Genomic DNA, 16,915 nt, shown 5'->3' with positions numbered 1-16,915 from the left:
TGCTCCCGTCAGGAAGTGACCGGCCGCGGGATAACGGTCCTCCCATCAGGAAGTGACCGGCCGCGGGATAACGGTCCTCCCGTCAGGAAGTGACCGGCCGCGGGATAACGGTCCTCCCGCCAGGAAGTGACCGGCCGCGGGATAACGGTCCTCCCGTCAGGAAGTGACCGGCCGCGGGATAACGGTCCTCCTGTCAGGAAGTGACCGCCCGCGGGATAACGGTCCTCCCGTCAGGAAGTGACTGGCCGCGGGATAACGGTCCTCCCGTCAGGAAGTGACTGGCCGCGGGATAACGGTCCTCCCGTCAGGAAGTGACCGCCCGCGGGATAACGGTCCTCCCGCCAGGAAGTGACCGGCCGCGGGATAACGTTCCTCCCGTCAGGAAGTGACCGCCCGCGGGATAACAGTCCTCCCGTCAGGAAGTGACCGCCCGCGGGATAACGGTCCTCCCGTCAGGAAGTGACCGCCCGCGGGATAACGGTCCTCCCGCCAGGAAGTGACCGGCCGTGGGATAACGGTCCTCCCGTCAGGAAGTGACTGGCCGCGGGATAACGGTCCTCCCGTCAGGAAGTGACCGCCCGCGGGATAACGGTCCTCCCGCCAGGAAGTGACCGGCCGCGGGATAACGTTCCTCCCGTCAGGAAGTGACCGCCCGCGGGATAACAGTCCTCCCGTCAGGAAGTGACCGCCCGCGGGATAACGGTCCTCCCGTCAGGAAGTGACCGCCCGCGGGATAACGGTCCTCCCGTCAGGAAGTGACCGCCCGCGGGATAACGGTCCTCCCGCCAGGAAGTGACCGGCCGCGGGATAACGGTCCTCCCGTCAGGAAATGACCGGCCGCGGGATAACGGTCCTCCCGCAGGAAGTGACCGGCCGCGGGATAACGTTCCTCCCGTCAGGAAGTGACCGGCCGCGGGATAACGGTCCTCCCGTCAAGAAATGACCGGCCGCGGGATAACGGTCCTCCCATCAGGAAGTGACCGCCCGCGGGATAACGGTCCTCCCGTCAGGAAGTGACCGCCCGCGGGATAACGGTCCCCCCGCAGGAAGTGACCGGCCGCGGGATAACGGTCCTCCCGCCAGGAAGTGACCGCCCGCGGGATAACGGTCCTCCCGTCAGGTAGTGACCGGGCGCGGGATAACGGTCCTCCCGCAGGAAGTGACCGGCCACGGGATAACGGTCCTCCCGTCAGGAAGTGACCGGCCGCGGGATAACGTTTCTCCCGTCAGGTAGTGACCGCCCGCGGGATAACGTTCCTCCCGTCAGGAAGTGACCGCCCGCGGGATAACGGTCCTCCCGTCAGGAAGTGACCGCCCGCGGGATAACGGTCCTCCCGCCAGGAAGTGACCGGCCGCGGGATAACGTTCCTCCCGTCAGGAAGTGACCGCCCGCGGGATAACAGTCCTCCCGTCAGGAAGTGACCGCCCGCGGGATAACGGTCCTCCCGTCAGGAAGTGACCGCCCGCGGGATAACGGTCCTCCCGTCAGGAAGTGACCGCCCGCGGGATAACGGTCCTCCCGCCAGGAAGTGACCGGCCGCGGGATAACGGTCCTCCCGTCAGGAAATGACCGGCCGCGGGATAACGGTCCTCCCGCAGGAAGTGACCGGCCGCGGGATAACGTTCCTCCCGTCAGGAAGTGACCGGCCGCGGGATAACGGTCCTCCCGTCAAGAAATGACCGGCCGCGGGATAACGGTCCTCCCATCAGGAAGTGACCGCCCGCGGGATAACGGTCCTCCCGTCAGGAAGTGACCGCCCGCGGGATAACGGTCCCCCCGCAGGAAGTGACCGGCCGCGGGATAACGGTCCTCCCGCCAGGAAGTGACCGCCCGCGGGATAACGGTCCTCCCGTCAGGTAGTGACCGGGCGCGGGATAACGGTCCTCCCGCAGGAAGTGACCGGCCACGGGATAACGGTCCTCCCGTCAGGAAGTGACCGGCCGCGGGATAACGTTTCTCCCGTCAGGTAGTGACCGCCCGCGGGATAACGTTCCTCCCGTCAGGAAGTGACCGCCCGCGGGATAACGGTCCTCCCGTCAGGAAGTGACCGCCCGCGGGATAACGGTCCTCCCGTCAGGAAGTGACCGCCCGCGGGATAACGGTCCTCCCGTCAGGAAGTGACCGGCCGCGGGATAACGGTCCTCCCGTCAGGAAGTGACCGCCCGCGGGATAACGGTCCTCCCGTCAGGAAGTGACCGGCCGCGGGATAACGGTCCTCCCGCCAGGAAGTGACCGGCCGCGGGATAACGGTCCTCCCGTCAGGAAGTGACCGGCCGCGGGATAACGGTCCTCCCGTCAGGAAGTGACCGGCCGCGGGATAACGTTCCTCCCGTCAGGAAGTGACCGGCCGCGGGATAACGGTCCTCCCGTCAGGAAGTGACCGCCCGCGGGATAACGGTCCTCCCCTCAGGAAGTGGCCGCCCGCGGGATAACGGTCCTCCCGTCAGGAAGTGACCGCCCGCGGGATAACGGTCCTCCCGTCAGGAAGTGACCGGCCGCGGGATAACGGTCCTCCCGTCAGGAAGTGACCGGCCGCGGGATAACGGTCCTCCCGTCAGGAAGTGACCGCCCGCGGGTTAACGGTCCTCCCGTCAGGAAGTGACCGGCCGCGGGATAACGGTCCTCCCGTCAGGAAGTGACCGGCCGCGGGATAACGGTCCTCCCGTCAGGAAGTGACCGCCCGCGGGATAACGTTCCTCCCGTCAGGAAGTGACCGGCCGCAGGATAACGGTCCTCCCGTCAGGAAGTGACCGGCTGCGGGATAACGGTCCTCCCCTCAGGAAGTGGCCGCCCGCGGGATAACGGTCCTCCCGTCAGGAAGTGACCGGCCGCGGGATAACGATCCTCCCGCCAGGAAGTGACCGGCCGCGGGATAACGGTCCTCCCGTCAGGAAGTGACCGGCCGCGGGATAACGGTCCTCCCGTCAGGAAGTGACCGGCCGCGGGATAACGTTCCTCCCGCAGGATTATTCTCACCTCGGACAGTTGCTCTTTTGCGTCGCTGCAGCCGGCCTGGAGAGCAGCCGATTTCACTTCCAGCTGATGAACAAGAGAAACATTTAATGCTTTGTCATCCTCAGAGTACACCCCCCCCCCCACACACACACACACACCCCCCACACACACACCCCCCACACACACCCCCCCACACCCCCCCCCACACACACCACACACCCCCCATACACACACACCCCCCATACACAACCCCCCCCACACACACACACACACACCCCCCACACACCCCCTCCCACACCCCCCCACACACACCACACACCCCCCATACACACACACACCCCCTACACAACCCCCCCCACACACACCACACACACACCACACACACACACACACACCACACACAACCCCCCCACACACACACCCCCCCCACACACACACACCCCCCACACACACACACACACCACACACACACCCCCCACACACACACCCCCCCACACACACACACACACCACACACACACACACCCCCCACACACACACACCCCCCACACACACACCACACACACACACACACACACCACACACAACCCCCCCACACACACACACACCACACACCCCCCCACACCCCCCCCCCCACACACACCCCCCCCACACACACCCCCCCCCCCCACACACACACACACCACACACAACCCCCCCCACACACACACCCCCCACACACACACACCACACACCACACACACACACACACAACCCCCCCCACACACACACCCCCCACACACACACACAACCCCCCCCCCACACACACACCCCCCACACACACACACAACCCCCCCCCACACACACACCCCCCACACACCACACCGTGTAATTCTATTGCACGCGCATTCATGGGGAGATACAGTTCGGGGGGGGGGGGGGGGAATAGAGAGACACGACTCGGGGGGGGGGGAGGGAGACATGGCTCGGGGGGGGGGGGGAGACACGGCTCGGGGGGGGAGGGAGACACGGCTCGGGGGGGAGGGAGACACGGCTCGGGGGGGGGGGGAGGGAGACACGGCTCGGGGGGAGGGAGACACGGCTCGGGGGGGGAGGGAGACACGGCTCGGGGGGGGGAGGGAGACACAGCTCGGGGGGGGGGGAGGGAGACACAGCTCGGGGGGGGAGGGAGACACAGCTCGGGGGGGGGGGAGACACGGCCTGGGGGGGGAGGGAGGCACGGCTCGGGGGGGGAGGGAGACACGGCTCGGGGGGGGGGAGGGAGACACGGCTCGGGGGGGGGGAGACACGGCTCGGGGGGAGGGAGACACGGCTCGGGGGGTGAGGGAGACACGGCCTGGGGGGGGAGGGAGACACGGCTCGGGGGGGGGGAGGGAGACACGGCTCGGGGGGGGGAGAGACACGGCTCGGGGGGGGGGAGAGACACGGCTCGGGGGGGGGTGAGAGACACGGCTCGGGGGGGGAGGGAGACACGGCTCAGGTTACCTGCTCCAGGAGTGTGCGTTTCTGGCTGATCTGCTTGCTGAGGGATGTGATTTTCCTGCCATGCTGCTGCACCGTTCCCAGCTTCTCCGGCCGTTCCTCTCCCGACCGCTCCGACTGCTGCTGGGAGACAGGGAACAGGAGACTGCAAGCCGTGTCTCCCAACACCACGCAGTACTGATCCGTAGCCCTCAGTGCCACGTCTCCCAACACCACGCAGTACTGATCCATAGCCCTCAGTGCCACGTCTCCCAACACCACGCAGTACTGATCCGTAGCCCTCAGTGCCACGTCTCCCAACACCACGCAGTACTGATCCATAGCCCTCAGTGCCACGTCTCCCAACACCACGCAGTACTGATCCATAGCCCTCAGTGCCACGTCTCCCAACACCACGCAGTACTGATCCATAGCCCTTAGTGCCACGTCTCCCAACACACCACGCATTACTGATCCATAGCCCTTAGTGCCACGTCTCCCAACACCACGCAGTACTGATCCATAGCCCTTAGTGAAACGTCTCCCAACACACCACGCAGTACTGATCCATAGCCCTTAGTGCCACATCTCCCAACACCACGCAGTACTGATCCATAGCCCTTAGTGCCACGTATCCCAACACCACGCAGTACTGATCCATAGCCCTTAGTGCCACGTCTCCCAACACACCACACAGTACTGATCCATAGCCCTTAGTGCCACGTCTCCCAACACACCACACGGTACTGATCCATAGCCCTTAGTGCTATGTCTCCCAACACACCACGCAGTATTGATCCATAGCCCTTAGTGCCACGTCTCCCAACACACCACGCAGTCCTGATCCATAGACCTTAGTGCCACGTCTCCCAACACACCACGCAGTACTGATCCATAGCCCTTAGTGCCACGTATCCCAACACACCACACAGTACTGATCCATAGCCCTTAGTGCCACGTCTCCCAACACACCACACAGTACTGATCCATAGCCCTTAGTGCCACGTGTCCCCACACCCCGCAGTACTGATCCATAGCCCTTAGTGCCACGTCTCCCAACACACCACGCAGTACTGATCCATAGCCCTTAGTGCCACGTCTCCTAACACCACGCAGTACTGATCCATAGCCCTTAGTGCCACGTCTCCTAACACCATGCAGTACTGATCCATAGCCCTTAGTGCCACGTCTCCTAACACCACGCAGTACTGATCCATAGCCCTTAGTGCCACGTCTCCCAACACACCACGCAGTACTGATCCATAGCCCTTAGTGCCACGTGTCCCCACACCACGCAGTACTGATCCATAGCCCTTAGTGCCACGTCTCCCAACACCACGCAGTACTGATCCAAAGCCCTGAGTGCCACGTCTCCCAACACACCACGCAGTACTGATCCATAGCCCTTAGTGCTACGTCTCCCAACACCACGCAGTACTGATCCATAGCCCTTAGTGCCACGTCTCCCAACACACCACGCATTACTGATCCATAGCCCTTAGTGCCACGTCTCCCAACACCACGCAGTACTGATCCATAGCCCTTAGAGTCACGTCTCCCAACACCACGCGGTATTGATCCATAGCCCTTAGTGCCACGTCTCCCAACACACCACGCAGTACTGATCCATAGCCCTTAGTGCCACGTCTCCCAACACACCACGCAGTACTGATCCATAGCCCTTAGTGCCACGTATCCCAACACACCACGCAGTACTGATCCATAGCCCTTAGTGCCACGTCTCCAAACACACCACGCAGTACTGATCCATAGCCCTTAGTGCCACGTGTCCCCACACCCCGCAGTACTGATCCATAGCCCTTAGTGCCACGTCTCCCAACACACCACGCAGTACTGATCCATAGCCCTTAGTGCCACGTCTCCTAACACCATGCAGTACTGATCCATAGCCCTTAGTGCCACGTCTCCCAACACACCACGCAGTACTGATCCATAGCCCTTAGTGCCACGTGTCCCCACACCACGCAGTACTGATCCATAGCCCTTAGTGCCACGTCTCCCAACACACCACGCAGTACTGATCCATAGCCCTTAGTGCCACATCTCCTAACACCACGCAGTACTGATCCATAGCCCTTAGTGCCACGTCTCCTAACACCACGCAGTACTGATCCATAGCCCTTAGTGCCACGTCTCCCAACACACCACGCATTACTGATCCATAGCCCTTAGTGCCACGTCTCCCAACACACCACGCAGTACTGATCCATAGCACTTAGTGCCACGTATCCCAACACACCACGCAGTACTGATCCATAGCACTTAGTGTAGTTAAATAAAGTTTTTTTTACTTCATTTCCAGGCTGGTGAGTTCAGCTTTTTCACGTTTGGCATTCATACTTCTGTGGATCGGAGAGACGCCGCCTGGGGATTCAGGAGCTGTTTCACAGTCGTGTTTGGCCACGAGGAAGGGGAACCGGCGATGGGATTGTGAGTATCCTTGTTACTCCACGTCGGATACGCAGCGTGTTTGGGATTGTGAGTATCCTTGTTACTCCACGTCAGATACATAGCGTGTTTGGGATTGTGAGTATCCTTGTTACTCCACGTCAGATACATAGCGTGTTTGGGATTGTGAGTATCCTTGTTACTCCACGTCGGATACACAGCGTGTTTGGGATTGTGAGTATCCTTGTTACTCCACGTCGGCTACACAGCGTGTTTGGGATTGTGAGTATCCTTGTTACTCCACGTCGGCTACACAGCGTGTTTGGGATTGTGAGTATCCTTGTTACTCCACATCGGATACACAGCGTGTTTGGGATTGTGAGTATCCTTGTTACTCCACGTCGGATACACAGCGTGTTTGGGATTGTGAGTATCCTTGTTACTCCACGTCAGATACATAGCGTGTTTGGGATTGTGAGTATTCTTGTTACTCCACGTCGGATACACAGCGTGTTTGGGATTGTGAGTATCCTTGTTACTCCACGTCGGATACACAGCGTGTTTGGGATTGTGAGTATCCTTGTTACTCCACGTCGGATACACAGTGTGTTTGGGATTGTGAGTATCCTTGTTACTCCACGTCGGATACACAGCGTGTTTGGGATTGTGAGTATCCTTGTTACTCCACGTCGGATACACAGCGTGTTTGGGATTGTGAGTATCCTTGTTACTCCACGTCGGATACACAGCGTGTTTGAGATTGTGAGTATCCTTGTTACTCCACGTCGGAAACACAGCGTGTTTGGGATTGTGAGTATCCTTGTAACTCCACGTCAGATACATAGCGTGTTTGGGATTGTGAGTATTCTTGTTACTCCACGTCGGATACACAGCGTGTTTGGGATTGTGAGTATCCTTGTTACTCCACGTCGGATACACAGCGTGTTTGGGATTGTGAGTATCCTTGTTACTCCACGTCGGATACACAGTGTGTTTGGGATTGTGAGTATCCTTGTTACTCCACGTCGGATACACAGCGTGTTTGGGATTGTGAGTATCCTTGTTACTCCACGTCGGATACACAGCGTGTTTGGGATTGTGAGTATCCTTGTTACTCCACGTCGGATACACAGCGTGTTTGGGATTGTGAGTATCCTTGTTACTCCACGTCGGATACACAGCGTGTTTGGGATTGTGAGTATCCTTGTTACTCCACGCGGATCCACAGCGTGTTTGGGATTGTGAGTATCCTTGTTACTCCACGTCGGATACACAGCGTGTTTGGGATTGTGAGTATCCTTGTTACTCCACGTCGGATACACAGCTTGTTTGGGATTGTGAGTATCCTTGTTACTCCACGTCGGATACACAGCGTGTTTGGGATAGTTTGACATTTGCAGCAGCCACTTGTTTCCATGGATTTGTTTACATCTCAGGGCTACATCCTTCTGATTATCGCCCTCACCGCTGCCTCACGTCACCTCTATATTAGTGCCTATTACCCTGACTATCCTGTTTAAGCTATTACCAATTACAGACTATATTCAGCTTTTTTCCTTGAGCTTACAGCCGGCTTGGTTTTTTCTACAGGCTGTGAGAGTCTCCGGTAGACTGTTCCAGTTTTGGGGTGCACGGTATGAGAAGGAGGAGCGGACGGATACTTTGTTGAACCTTGAGACCATGAACAGTCTTTGGAGTCAGATCTCAGATGATAGGTGCTGCATATGGTAGGGGTGAGGAGCTGGTTCAGATAGGTGGGTAGTTTGCCCAGAAAGTATTTGCAGGCAAGACAGGAAAGGTGAACTTTGCGCCTAGACTCTAGTGTTGACCAATCTAGTTCTTTAAGCATTTCGCAGTGATGTGTGTTATAGTTGCATTGGAGAACAAATCGGTATATTGAATTGTAGAGGGTGTCAAGTGTGCTAAGGTGGGTTTGGGGTGCGGAGCCGTATACTATGTCCCCATAGTCGATAACTGGCATTAGCATCTGCTGTGCGATACGCTTTCTGACCAGCAGACTTAGGGAGGATTTATTCCTGTAAAGTACCCCTAGTTTGGCATAGGTTTTGGATGTCAGGATATCAATGTGCATCCCGAATGTTAAATGGGAGTCAAACCATATGCCCAAGTATTTAAAACTAGTAACAGGAGTTAGGGTGGCATTAGCGTTGGTTCTGATCTGGAGCGCAGACATTGGAAGCTTTAAATGAGAGTTATAATTGAGAGTTTATTGGAGAATTATAATGAGGGTGCAGCTGTTCTGAGGGTCTAAACCCTGTTTAGGCCAACACTTTAATGATTAGTGACAACTGTGGTTTTATCTGAGAGAAGAGGCTATGACTGAAGCTCTGCGAATCTTCTAGAACATATGCCATATTTAGTTATTCTATGTATGGAGGTGTGGGCAGTTCAGATGACATCAGTTTGAAGCTGCAGGACCTAATTTAGAATAGAAATATATAGTAAGAGCTAATCCAATGATTATTATTTGAATAAATATGTAGCACAGAGTGAGGGAGGAGGTGAAGCACGTCTTGATTCCACCATGATGTAGCAAGAGAGAAGCGAGAGACAAGCGGCGAGGCAAAGAATGATTGATTCCATCAGGATGTGAGGACACGGTGATTCCACCAGGAGGAGAGACGAGTTAAACCCACGATGAAGGAAACAGAAGTTTTATCATGATACCAAGATCCAATACCATGATCCAATACCAAGATCCCACTCAGAAACAGAAAACTAAGCTACCACGTTTAAAGAATACCATCACGTGTCAACGCCATTTTGTAATATTTTTATGTAAGTATTTATGTTGAAAATAAACGTTTCTTTTTATGTGATGAACCAGAATTACTGAGGTCTGTTACGCGGGAGTAATTATGAAAGAGACGACCCCCACATAGAAGTGTAAAAGTTAAACAGTTCTGCTTATTAATCCGAGTGAAGTTTAATATTCTCCGCGGGAGAAGTGCTCTGCTCTAGAACAGCGGTGCGCAAACTTTTTGAGCTGGGCCCCCTTCCTGGGAGCTGCAGCGTTCGCGCCCCCCCCCCCCTCTCCCAATGTCGCTGTGTCAAATGACGTCGCGGGTCATGTGACGTCACGTTGCCGAAGACCCGGCCGCCATCATGTTAGTGCGTTACAGAGGCCTCACACCTCCCCCGGCATTTCATTTAAATGCCGTGGGGGAAGAGCGCAGGGCCTCTGTAACATCCCGCGCCCCCCCACAAATTCTCCCGACCCCCCTGGGGGGCGCGCCCCCCCCGTTTGCGCACCGCTGCTCTAGAAGATACCAGAGAGTTACACAGCGGGGAAGAAATCGGCGTCTGAACTTCCAGTTTCACTTTAATGCAGAACCAGATAAAAGCTTCTTAGGTGAAATGATGCATTAATCAGCAATGGAGAAAGTGACAGTAAGTGTTCGATTAATCGTACCACGCTCGTACACGCTCGAACCTGCACCCCACTCCTACACAGACATCATTATTATTATATGTTTGTTCCTTCTCATCACACCTGCACGGCACAGACCAGGCCGGTGCCGGGAGGACAAAGGGAATCAAGCCTGCGCGGAAACAGGGACAGAACCGGGCCGGTGCCGGGAGGATAAAGGGAATCACGCCTGCGCGGAACGGGACAGAACAGGCCGGTGCCGGGAGGACAAAGGGAATCACGCCTGCGCGGAAACAGGGACAGAACCGGCCGGTGCCGGGAGGACAAAGGGAATCACGCCTGCGCGGAAACAGGGTCGGAACCGGCCGGTGCCGGGAGGACAAAGGGAATCACGCCTGCGCGGAAACAGGGCAGAACCGGCCGGTGCCGGGAGGACAAAGGGAATCACGCCTGCGTGGAAACAGGGTCGGAACCGGCCGGTGCCGGGAGGACAAAGGGAATCACGCCTGCGCGGAAACAGGGCAGAACCGGCCGGTGCCGGGAGGATAAAGAGAATAACAGATTTCTAAGAGACAGCGGGAAAAGAACGATGTGACGCTAACGGAAACGTGCGCTGCTATAACGGATGTGACATTTGGTCGCGGCTGTTATGCAGTAAGGAGTTTAAGGGTTTATAAGCTCTGGGGTTTTTTACGGTCAGGCATTTACCTTAGCGGTGAAGTGCCCGGCGGCAGCGTCCGATCGCAGGGTGAGTCGTGGCGAGACGGCCTGACCAAATATCCTAAACCGCTGCTCGAATCATTATCACCACAATACAAAGTAACAAGACCAATACCAGAACTAGTCTCCTCCGCCCGCGGTCAGCGATCGCGGTCAGTGATCATCGGGAAGAAGATGCCAACATAACCTTTTACACTGCACACGGCACACTCTCTCCAGAAGAAATATTTGACCCGTCAGTAATAGGCGCGGCAGCGGGGTATACAGGGTATACGGGGTATTTACTGCTCCCGCCCAGCTCTGCTCCTGCCATAGGGAACGGGCGTGGCAGTGATTATCGTCTCATTAGCAAAGCTTGACGAGTCTCTGATTCCACGTGGCGAGGCTCACTTCTATGAGAGCTCAGTCTCTGATCCCACGTGGCGTGGCTCACTTCTATGAGAGCTCAGTCTCTGATCCCACGTGGCGTGGCTCACTTCTATGAGAGCTCAGTCTCTGATCCCACGTGGCGTGGCTCACTTCTGAGAGCTCAGTCTCTGATCCCACGTGGCGTGGCTCACTTCTATGAGAGCTCAGTCTCTGATCCCACGTGGCGTGGCTCACTTCTATGAGAGCTCAGTCTCTGATCCCACGTGGCGTGGCTCACTTCTATGAGAGCTCAGTCTCTGATCCCACGTGGCGTAGCTCACTTCTGAGAGCTCAGTCTCTGATCCCACGTGGCGTGGCTCACTTCTATGAGAGCTCAGTCTCTGATCCCACGTGGCGTGGCTCACTTCTATGAGAGCTCAGTCCCTGCGGTTCCCAAGCTCATTACAGAATTCGGGGACACGCATCGATGGGGAGGACGGAGGCATAACGTGGGGATGGGGAGATCCGGACCGTCTCTTAGCTACCAGTGTGTCCGGGGACACAGGGGGGGCGAGGACACAGCGGGGGCGGGACACAGCCGGGGGCGGGGACACAGCCGGGGGCGGGGACACAGCCGGGGGCGGGGACACAGCCGGGGGCGGGGACACAGCCGGGGGCGGGGACACAGCCGGGGGCGGGGACACAGCGGGGGCCGGGACACAGCGGGGGCCGGGACACAGCGGGGGCCGGGACACAGCGGGGGCCGGGACACAGCGGGGGCCGGGATACAGCGGGGGCCGGGACACAGCGAGGGCCGGGACACAGCGGGGGCCGGGACACAGCGGGGGAGGGGACACAGCGGGGCGGGGACACAGCGGGGGCCGGGACACAGCCGGGGGCGGGGACACAGCGGGGGCGGGGACACAGCGGGGGCGGGGACACAGCGGTGGCGGGGACACAGCGGGGGCGAGCGGAGTCCCCAGAGATCGTCGCACACAGACCGCACAGTGGGAAAGTTCTCACCTTCTCAGCGTATTCTGACACCATCTGCTTAATCTCATCTGACTGCAGCCCCACAATCTGTCCCACAGTGCTGGCGGTCAGACGTCCCTGTAATTACACACAGCAATAACAAATATCCCGGAGACGGAAACACGCACATGCGGGACAGGGGCTGAAACATACATAAATAACAGGGGTTGATACATACACATACACACACGCGGGACAGGGGCTGATACACACACCCACACACACACCGGGTTGCGGGCTGATATACACAGTTACATACAGTAGTTACATAGTAGATGAGGTTGAAAAAAATAAATATATGTCCATCAAGTTCAACCTATGCTAAATTGAGTTGACAGATGCTTTATCCTATATCTATACTTACTTATTGATCCAGAGGAAGGCAAACACAAACCCCAGAGTCATATAATTTAATGATTTCTCATAAGGGGAAATATAAATTCCTTCCTGACTCCAGGAATTGGCAATCGGATTAATCCCTGGATCAACATCCTTCCCATGTATACTTATTTGGTATATCCCTGTATACCTTTCCTATCTAAAAAGATGTCTAACCTTTTTTTGAACAGATCTATTGTATCTGCCATCACAGTCTCCATGGGTAATGAATTCCACACTGTAACTGCCCTTACTGTAAAGAACCCTTTCCTTTGTTGCTGGTGAAATCTCCTTTCCTCCAACCGTAAGGGATGGCCCCGAGTCCTTTGTACTGCCCGTGGTATGAATAGTCCTTTTGAAAGCTCCTTGTATTGTCCCTGAATATATCTGTATATAGTTATCATATACCCTCTTAGACGCCTCTTTTCTAATGTAAATAAATATAATTTAGCTAGCCTCTCCTCATAAGTTAGATTGTCCATCCCCTTTATTAATTTGGTGGCTCTTCTCTGCACTCTCTCTAGTTCCACAATGTCTTTTCTTAGGATTGTACTCCATATTTAAGGTGTGGTCTTACTAATGCTTTGTAAAGGGGCATCATTATGTTTACTTCCCTACACGCGAACGCACCCCGGATAATGGGGAACAGCTCAGATTTTATGACTCGCGGTAATTTGTTATATTTAATAGGGACAGAGAAGAACCCCAGAACCGCACGGCTGGGCACCGGAGCGGAGTACCCCAGAACCGCACGGCTGGGCACCGGAGCGGAGAACCCCAGAACCGCACGGCTGGGCACCGGAGCGGAGAACCCCAGAACCGCACGGCTGGGCACCGGAGCGGAGAACCCCAGAACCCCACGGCTGGGCACCGGAGCGGAGAACCCCAGAACCGCACGGCTGGGCACCGGAGCGGAGAACCCCAGAACCCCACAGCTGGGCACCGGAGCGGAGAACCCCAGAACCCCACGGCTGGGCACCGGAGCGGAGAACCCCAGAACCCCACGGCTGGGCACTGGAGCGGAGAACCCCACGGCTGGGCACCGGAGCGGAGAACCCCAGAACCCCACGGCTGGGCACTGGAGCGGAGAACCCCAGAACCGCACGGCTGGGCACCGGAGCGGAGAACCCCAGAACCGCACGGCTGGGCACCGGAGCGGAGAACCCCAGAACCGCACGGCTGGGCACCGGAGAACCCCAGAACCGCACGGCTGGGCACCGGAGCGGAGAACCAGAGAACCGCACGGCTGGGCACCGGAGCGGAGAACCAGAGAACCGCACGGCTGGGCACCGGAGCGGAGAACCCCAGAACCGCACGGCCGGGCACCGGAGCGGAGAACCCCAGAACCGCACGTCTGGGCTCTCGGACCTGTAGCACTGTGTGCCTGAGAGGTTCTCATTGGTTGAACACAAAGTAAGAGTGTGATGTGCGTAGAAACATCCCGCGCGTCCCTCCAGCGACGCGTCCCTCCAGCGACGCGTCCCGCGCGTCCCTCCAGCGACGCGTCCCGCGCGTCCCTCCAGCGACGCGTCCCGCGCGTCTCCCCAGCGACGCGTCCCGCGCGTCTCCCCAGCGACGCGTCCCGCGCGTCTCCCCAGCGACGCGTCCCGCGCGTCCCTCCAGCGACGCGTCACGCGCGTCCCTCCAGCGACGCGTCCCGCGCGTCCCTCCAGCGACGCGTCCCGCGCGTCTCCCCAGCGACGCGTCCCGCGCGTCTCCCCAGCGACGCGTCTCCCCAGCGACGCGTCCCGCGCGTCTCCCCAGCGACGCGTCCCGCGCGTCTCCCCAGCGACGCGTCCCGCGCGTCTCCCCAGCGACGCGTCCCGCGCGTCTCCCCAGCGACGCGTCCCGCGCGTCTCCCCAGCGACGCGTCCCGCGCGTCCCTCCAGCGACGCGTCCCTCCAGCGACGCGTCCCTCCAGCGACGCGTCCCTCCAGCGACGCCTCCAGCGACGCGTCCCGCGCGTCTCTCCAGCGACGCGTCCCGCGCGTCTCTCCAGCGACACGTCCCGCGCATCCCTCCAGCGACGCGTCTCTCCAGCGACACGTCCCGCGCGTCCCTCCAGCGACGCGTCCCGCGCGTCCCTCCAGCGACGCGTCCCGCGCGTCCCTCCAGCGACGCGTCCCGCGCGTCCCTCCAGCGACGCGTCCCGCGCGTCTCTCCAGCGACGCGTCCCGCGCGTCTCTCCAGCGACGCGTCCCGCGCGTCTCTCCAGCGACGCGTCCCGCGCGTCTCTCCAGCGACGCGTCCCGCGCGTCTCTCCAGCGACGCGTCCCGCGCGTCCCTCCAGCGACGCGTCCCGCGCGTCCCTCCAGCGACGCGTCCCGCGCGTCTCTCCAGCGACGCGTCCCGCGCGTCTCTCCAGCGACGCGTCCCGCGCGTCTCTCCAGCGACGCGTCCCGCGCGTCTCTCCAGCGACGCGTCCCGCGCGTCCCTCCAGCGACGCGTCCCGCGCGTCTCTCCAGCGACGTCTCTCCAGCGACACGTCCCGCGCGTCCCTCCAGCGACACGTCCCGCGCGTCCCTCCAGCGACACGTCCCGCGCGTCTCTCCAGCGACGCGTCCCGCGCGTCTCTCCAGCGACGCGTCCCTCCAGCGACGCGTCCCGCGCGTCTCTCCAGCGACGCGTCCCGCGCGTCCCTCCAGCGACGCGTCCCGCGCGTCCCTCCAGCGACGCGTCCCGCGCGTCTCTCCAGCGACGCGTCCCGCGCGTCTCTCCAGCGACGCGTCCCGCGCGTCTCTCCAGCGACGCGTCCCGCGCGTCTCTCCAGCGACGCGTCCCGCGCGTCTCTCCAGCGACGCGTCCCGCGCGACTCTCCAGCGACACGACCCGCGCGTCTCTCCAGCGACACGTCCCGCGCGTCTCCAGCGACACGTCCCGCGCGTCCCTCCAGCGACGCGTCAAGCGCGTCTCTCCAGCGACACGTCCCGCGCGTCTCTCCAGCGACACGTCAAGCGCGTCTCTCCAGCAACACGTCCCGCGCGTCCCTCCAGCGACGCGTCAAGCGCGTCTCTCCAGCGACACGTCCCGCGCGTCTCTCCAGCGACGTGTCAAGCGCGTCTCTCCAGCGACGCGTCCCGCGCGTCTCTCCAGCGACGCGTCTCTCCAGCGACACGTCCCGCGCGTCCCTCCAGCGACGCGTCCCGCGCGTCTCTCCAGCGACGCGTCCCGCGCGTCTCTCCAGCGACGCGTCCCGCGCGTCTCTCCAGCGACGCGTCCCGCGCGTCTCTCCAGCGACGCGTCCCGCGCGTCTCTCCAGCGACGCGTCCCGCGCGTCTCTCCAGCGACACGTCCCGCGCGTCTCTCCAGCGACACGTCCCGCGCGTCTCTCCAGCGACGCGTCCCGCGCCTCCCTCCAGCGACACGTCCCGCGCGTCTCTCCAGCGACACGTCCCGCGCGTCTCTCCAGCGACACGTCCCGCGCGTCTCTCCAGCGACACGTCCCGCGCGTCTCTCCAGCGACACGTCCCGCGCCTCCCTCCAGCGACGCGTCCCGCGCGTCTCTCCAGCGACGCGTCCCGCGCGTCCCTCCAGCGACGCGTCCCGCGCGTCTCTCCAGCGACGCGTCCCGCGCGTCTCTCCAGCGACGCGTCCCGCGCGTCCCTCCAGCGACGCGTCCCGCGCGACTCTCCAGCGACACGACCCGCGCGTCTCTCCAGCGACACGTCCCGCGCGTCCCTCCAGCGACGCGTCAAGCGCGTCTCTCCAGCGACACGTCCCGCGCGTCTCTCCAGCGACACGTCAAGCGCGTCTCTCCAGCGACACGTCCCGCGCGTCTCTCCAGCGACGTGTCAAGCGCGTCTCTCCAGCGACGCGTCCCGCGCGTCTCTCCAGCGACGCGTCCCGCGCGTCTCCCCAGCGACGCGTCCCGCGCGTCTCCCCAGCGACGCGTCCCGCGCGTCTCTCCAGCGACGCGTCCCGCGCGTCCCTCCAGCGACGCGTCCCGCGCGTCTCTCCAGCGACGCGTCCCGCGCGTCTCCCCAGCGACACGTCCCGCGCGTCTCCCCAGCGACACGTCCCGCGCGTCTCCCCAGCGACACGTCCCGCGCGTCTCCCCAGCGACACGTCCCGCGCGTCCCTCCAGTGACACTCTCAGCGGCTTAAGGAAATAAACTCAAACATAGAAAATAAAAGTAGAAAGGGATTTGTGCAAAGGAACTTCTTACCGCTTCTATGTCCATTGCAGCCATTCCGGTCATTAAGGAGTTAATGCGGAGCTGT

At 60.0% G+C, this 16,915-nt stretch overlaps 1 protein-coding gene across 2 annotated transcripts in view; it reads right to left on the bottom strand.

Moving 5' to 3' along the window:
• The window catches only part of CCDC93 (CCC complex scaffolding subunit CCDC93), a 133,948-nt gene that overhangs the window by 68,738 nt on the left and 48,295 nt on the right, over positions 1-16,915 (bottom strand). The window contains exons 7-10 of one of the 2 annotated variants that reach the window (XM_075584584.1): positions 16,861-16,911; positions 12,308-12,394; positions 4,441-4,557; positions 2,978-3,040 (exon numbers count right to left, since the gene is read on the bottom strand). In XM_075584584.1, coding sequence (XP_075440699.1) covers positions 2,978-3,040; positions 4,441-4,557; positions 12,308-12,394; positions 16,861-16,911 — 318 coding nt within the window. Of the gene's footprint in view, positions 1-2,977; positions 3,041-4,440; positions 4,558-12,307; positions 12,395-16,860; positions 16,914-16,915 lie in introns of both variants that reach the window. The other variant, XM_075584585.1, reaches the window with a different exon arrangement.

This window comes from Ascaphus truei, unplaced genomic scaffold (assembly GCF_040206685.1).
Source record: "Ascaphus truei isolate aAscTru1 unplaced genomic scaffold, aAscTru1.hap1 HAP1_SCAFFOLD_665, whole genome shotgun sequence".
NCBI lineage: Eukaryota > Metazoa > Chordata > Amphibia > Anura > Ascaphidae > Ascaphus > Ascaphus truei.
This window is presented reverse-complemented; position numbering and strand designations above follow the sequence as displayed.